Source organism: Pleurodeles waltl, chromosome 12 (genome assembly GCF_031143425.1).
Source record: "Pleurodeles waltl isolate 20211129_DDA chromosome 12, aPleWal1.hap1.20221129, whole genome shotgun sequence".
Lineage (NCBI taxonomy): Eukaryota > Metazoa > Chordata > Amphibia > Caudata > Salamandridae > Pleurodeles > Pleurodeles waltl.
This window is the reverse complement of record NC_090451.1, coordinates 517,419,702-517,425,776: the sequence shown is the minus strand read 5'-3', so window position 1 is coordinate 517,425,776 and position 6,075 is coordinate 517,419,702. Positions and strand designations below refer to the sequence as shown.

General features: G+C 40.4%; 1 protein-coding gene across 1 annotated transcript; it reads left to right on the top strand.

The window, feature by feature from the left end:
* Positions 1-687: 687 nt before the first annotated feature.
* On the top strand, positions 688-3,381 carry TRIP13 (thyroid hormone receptor interactor 13). Its single transcript, XM_069217397.1, has one exon. It carries the CDS (start codon positions 952-954, stop codon positions 2,248-2,250), a length of 1,299 nt encoding a protein of 432 aa, XP_069073498.1. The 5' UTR covers positions 688-951; the 3' UTR covers positions 2,251-3,381.
* Positions 3,382-6,075: the final 2,694 nt, after the last annotated feature.

Genomic DNA, 6,075 nt, shown 5'->3' with positions numbered 1-6,075 from the left:
AGGGGGCTGGGAATATTAGGATGAGTAGGAGGACCACTGAAATGCACTGCATAAGCGGGGAGAGATAAAGTTAGCTAACAACAGAGGAAGTAACAAATGCATTTGCCTGGTGAGAATATGGTTGCAGCGTCCTGAAAAGTAAAACATCAAAAAGAGAGAAAAAGGGAAACGAACTCACATAAGCAGCTAAACAAACAAGATCTCCTACTTCGGATGGGCGACTCAATACCGTTCCAAGATGGCCACCCCTATTTAGGGTCGGGGCGGGATCAAAGACTGCTAGGCTTGTTCTTCGATTTCTCTTTTCTGACGGCCATATTGGCACGGTTCTGGTCGCCTAAGGAACCAAAGGCTAGAACTACCCGTCACTCCCTGGATATTTTAAAATTCAAGAAGTGTCTTGGGTAAAACTTCTGCTATGTAATGTTTATTCACTGAATTCTAAATGGAGCGCTACTGCTGTATGTTTCGAAGTTAGTAAATCAATTCAATGCTCGCATTTTCAAATGCGGAATACTTTATTATAGGTATCGCATGTCACGCGCACGCCTTGCGTCGAACACAGTAGATCTTAAGTCTATGTGTTCTTCCTTATTTTCAAGTACAAACACTTCGTTCAGAAAATTTTGTCAGCACTCCACGTTTTCGTTCCATTCAGGGTGCTCAACTTTTGCACGCACAGGGACGTTTCGCGCGCGGAGCTTCGAAAGAGGGGCGGGGATAGGAGTCGCTGACAGCAGTTTGGAGATTTCATTCCGTAGAGTCTCTCTCTAAATCGGGCTCCAGTTGCGGTATGGATATAATTGGACTATGATTAAATCTGATGAGGCTTCCGTATTATTTTGTGGTTGTTTCAAACCCTCCGCCTGGCGCTTTTTCTGCATTTCCGATCAGGCAAAGTGAGCGGGATCGGCAAATTGCACCGGCGCAAATACGAATATTACACCAAGCATGGAAGACGCAGCCGGTGATTTGAAACAGGCGTTACCGATTGTATGCGACACTCTGCAGGTTCACATTGAAGTTCATCAGAAATCTAGTAGTGCTGCCAAGAAAGATGACGTGAAATCCCAGGTCTTAAAATTACTTAACAGACATTGTATGGTGTTTGGAGATTATACTTGGAACGAGTTTGATGACGCATTTCTCAGTAAACATGTGGAGTCTGTGGCTATTGTGGACACGGATTTAAAACTTAAAGACCGCCACCCTATAGATCTGTCAAAGTGCCATCTCCTCATTCACATCTTCCACTTGAATGAAGAGGGTCCTTCTACTGAAAATTTGGAGGAGGAGAATGAGGATCTTGTAGCAGCTAATCATTGGCAACTCCCTTGTGCAGAGTACCATGGTCTTTGGGAGAGCCTTATTTATGAAAGTGAAATAAAGTCTCATCTGCTTGACTACGTGACGACAACCTTGCTGTTTTCCGACAAAAACGTGGATAGCAACTTAATTACCTGGAACAGAGTTGTATTACTACATGGCCCCCCAGGCACTGGTAAAACCTCACTGTGCAAAGCTCTGGCTCAAAAGCTGACGATCAGGCTGTCCTACAGGTACAGATATGGGCAGTTAATTGAAATCAACAGCCACAGCCTGTTCTCCAAATGGTTTTCAGAGAGTGGTAAACTCGTAACCAAGATGTTTCAGAAGATTCAGCAGTTGATTGATGACAAAGATGCTTTGGTATTTGTCTTAATTGATGAAGTTGAAAGTCTTACAGCAGCTCGTACTGCGTCCACAGCTGGAACTGAGCCTTCAGATGCAATCCGGGTTGTTAATGCTGTATTGACTCAAATAGACCAAATAAAGCGGTATCCTAATGTTGTCATCTTGACTACCTCTAACATTACTGACAAAATCGACATGGCCTTTGTAGATAGAGCTGATATAAAACAATACATTGGGCCACCTTCAGCTGCTGCCATCTTCAAAATATATCTCTCCTGTGTGGAAGAACTGATGAAGTGCCAAATAATATATCCTCGTCAGCAGCTTTTAACACTAAGAGATCTAGAGATGATTGGTTATTTGGAAAATAACGTATCACAACTGAGTCTTTTATTAAATGGCATTGCCAGAAAAAGTGAAGGGCTGAGTGGCCGGGTGCTGAGAAAACTCCCTTTTCTTGCTCATGCACTTTATATCCAATCTCCAACAGTTACCATGGAGAAGTTTCTTCAAGCTCTCTCGCTTATAGTCGATAAACAATTTGACGAAAGAAACCAGCTTGTTGAAAACGTCTGATCGGCTTTGAGGTGCTTGTGTTTGTGCAAATGGATATACATTCATTACTGGGTCATATCCAGCAAGCGAGTTTTCCATTAGAAAATGCATTTATTCTTTGTTTTACAATATTAATTTCAGGATAACAACAAATAATTAGCTCATCTAACCTGCCCTCAATGGTGGGAAGATCTTTTGTGCGAGAGTGTATGATTTTTGTGTGGATTTTACCATCCCTTTAATGAACATGCTCCATTTTTAGGTCTTTCTGATTTTACATACATCACTACAGAAGCCTTCTTTCGTTTTTTCCATAAACAAAGCTGCGTTTTTTCCTCAGCCTCAAAACAGTTGACAGACCTTTGAAGCATTCCTTTATAACTTCCTTTGTGTGCTCCTTCTAGAGAATCTCAGTTTTCTAGAGTCTTTCACAAACCTTCTTTCGCAGCTTTATTTCCTCTTGCCTATTTTCATTTAACCCAAAACTTTCAGGGGTTAGTGACGCCCCATGTACCAAAATGTTTTGATTATCTTCTGATAACTGTCTTTTTTGCTGTCTGATTGTCATTCTTCCTGAATTCTCTACTTTGGTACATTTCCTGTCCGTTCCCAAAAAACCACTCCTTTCATCTCAGTAAGATCAAATGAAGTTGTCCACTGATTGTAGTAGCGTTTCCTTATTTTAGGAAAATTCCTTCCAAGCACATGATGTATTCATGATTTGATGTTGTTTGAAGAACAGTGATTGAAACTATGTTTGGGATTGGGAGTAAATGATTTCACCTGTTCCTTAAGTGTTCAATGTGATGCTCCATTATTAGTTGCTTAAGAAAGCTTTGAGCAGTTGCATGTACTTTTGAATTTTTCAGTATGTTAAGATAAATACATCAGTTAATACAGTTGTTTTGAGATGCAATTTTCTTAGATTGAAAAATGTACAGATGTTTGCACGGGACAGTCTCCAGTGATATTAAGTATTGTATGAACGATATAATGTGTTGATTGTTCATTTTACAAGAACCTCAAATTGTCTGCTAATCCAAACGTCAACAATTTTTAGAATTTAATCAAAAAGTATTTACTGCAAATGGTTTTCTTAAAAGGTAAATAGTGACCCCATTTTAAATACATATTGTTTAAGCTTATATTGAAGTACATCGTTCAGTGTTTCATTTTCTTGGTAAAATGTTTTCTTTGTGTTAATATTTTGCTAGTTTACCCGATGGTTTCGGACATTAAGCTTTTGCACTCAATTGTAAAACAAGATAAACTGTTAAACAACTAACTTAAGTTAACTCTTAAGTGCTTTTTGTTGCTGCGCTGGAAGAGTCAAATTGATTAAGTAGAGAGTAACTTGGTTAATGAATCTGAACTAAATGTATTTAACTTCTTATATAGTACTACATGCCACTGAACGTAAGCCTCCTTAGGGCACTATGTTTCAGATAATATCAGTATAGAGATCAAATTGGAGAGTCTATAGCTGACAAAGGAAGTATACTGATAAGTTTTTAGTGAATAAGTGAAGGCTCAAAGTCCTCAGGTAGAATCGGAGCATAGGCCTCTGATAGAGTGATTGGTTTTCCAATTCTGACCAGCGGGCTCCACCTCTTAGGATGTTTGGAGGACCGCCACTTTGGGGCTAGCCGTGGTTCCGGCAGAAAAGATGAGGTTTAAAAACATTCTCGCATCACGGTGGTTAATTTTCCAGTTATGGGTGCAGTGAGAGTGAGTTCAGCAGGGATTATCCTTCTGTATGAAGGGGCCTTCCTACAGACTTGACATGTAAAGAGCGGATTGAGAGTCGTTTCTGGTTGGTGGATGTTAACCCTGTGGAGGGATGGTAAAGGATGATTTACATGGATAAATGATTGGGGCACCTGTTGTGTAGAGCTGTATGGATCAGGCAGTGTGCTTTAAAATTTGCGCTATCCTTTGCAGAGAAACAGTGAATGGATTTTAGAGAGTAGCTGTGAAATGGTTTGAGCCGTTCAGGCCAAATAGATGGGTAGCTTGGTTTTTTAACGTTTTGTATTTTGGCAAATTATTTATTCAGTAGGTATTATTGTGGTTGGTAGAAGAGAGGAAGGATGCCACGCATCAAAGGTAATGAAAGGCAGACCTGGCAACAGGAGAATGATCTGGTTGGAAGAAGGTGAACCAGATAAGTGCAATTCCACAGACTTGCACAAATTTAAATCCTCCTGGGAAGGATCTGGTGGTCAGTGGGTTTGAATGCAGCCAACAAGTGCAGGAGTATAAAGGCACAGGGAGATCCATTGACATTGTCCATAAACTTAACTAACATGGCTTTGGTTCCCCTTCAGGTTCCGATGTCTGCCTGGATTTCGGGAGGAGACTTTTGTCATAGCTGCCAAGTTTCCCTAGTCCATGCATGATGTGCAACTACAGTCCAGGTTTTCTCTTGTATTCTGGAACTTGTAGTCTTGTTTCATAATGGAATAAACATGACTACAAGTCCCAGAATTCAAAGAAAAAAATCCTGGACTAGAGCAACACATCACACATGAACCTAGTAAACGTAGCAGGGCTGTTTAGTGTTGATGGTGGTTGGCAGGAGACAGCAGTTTCCCATGTCTTGGCAACGCATGGTGGTCTGGAAATGAATCAGAAGTTAGCAAAATGTTCAGTATATCCAGATTGTTTTTTAGATTGTGTGATAGTAGCATATTTTGAAAGATCTAGTAACGAATTGGTTAATGAAGGAAGAGATAATAAGCAGCAATATCCCTTTTGTTGAATGTTTTGCATTGTCAATGCAGGAATAGAAATGTGCTTTTTTGGCTCTAATGCCGGCCAGTGTACATTCTGTTGAGCGTTCAGTGCTTCTATGCATGCAATCCAATCTGAAGGGAGTCTTGTTATGACCCAGTATATCTCCAGAAACTTGCCCTTATTTAAAAGGTGCTTTGTCGGTCAACAGGTTATTGGACTTTGTTACAGAAGTCATCCATGTGTAGAAATGGATTGTGATGTCTAGGAAGGTGGTTTTATTTCTTTTAAAGGTGGATCGGTGGTATTCCAGGACTGCAAACATAGTTTAACAAGTGGAATAATTAATCAGATTGTAGGTTGATAGGGTTCCTTTTTGGAGCCGGGATTTGAAGCGTAATTGAGGTGATCGATATATTTCTGAGCTTGTTAGCAGTGAATAAGTTGAGGCAATGGTCAGACCAGGACAAATGAATGGGAAGGGCACTCAGAAAAATAAGTTTGGAATGGTGAGGAGTTGTATGTAGCCTTTGACTTTCTGTATGGATTGAAAAGTTGACCGTTTGAAAGAAGGCAAAGATGCCCATCTCTGCAACAGTATTCTGAAATATAGAAATGTGATGTCAGCGGCCAAGATATTCAGAACTCTGTCTATAAATATATGATTGGAGACAAACAGAATGTGTTGGGCAAGATCAAGAAGGTTGCAGGGAAAGGATGTTAGGCATTTTGGGGTAGGGATAGATCACTGCACTGGGTATCTGAATGTGGGCTAGTTATTGCTCTTTAAAGCAGGTGCTTGAATGGATCCAATGAGGGACTGATGATCTCTTTAGGCGAAATTAACTTATGGTGGATCAGGGCCACACCTTCCCTTCTGAGTTTCATGTTATTCTTCATTAGGATAGAGTTTTTGACAGCAGATCTTCATGTTTTTCTTTGAGTGCGGTTACTGTTGGGTGCAGGCTATGTTTTCTATTTAAGAGTGTGCATGCTTTGTGGATAAGCAAGTACGTGTCTCTGCTATCCAGAGTGTGATGTCATCAGAGAATGCTGGGCTGTTGCTGTCTGGGGGGGTGCATATTTGTTTATGGTTTTTGATTTCAGCTGAAA

Coding starts and splice junctions, on each gene's coding strand:
- TRIP13 (XM_069217397.1), top strand. CDS start 952: ATGGAAGACGCAGCCGGTGATTTGAAACAGGCGTTACCGATTGTATGC.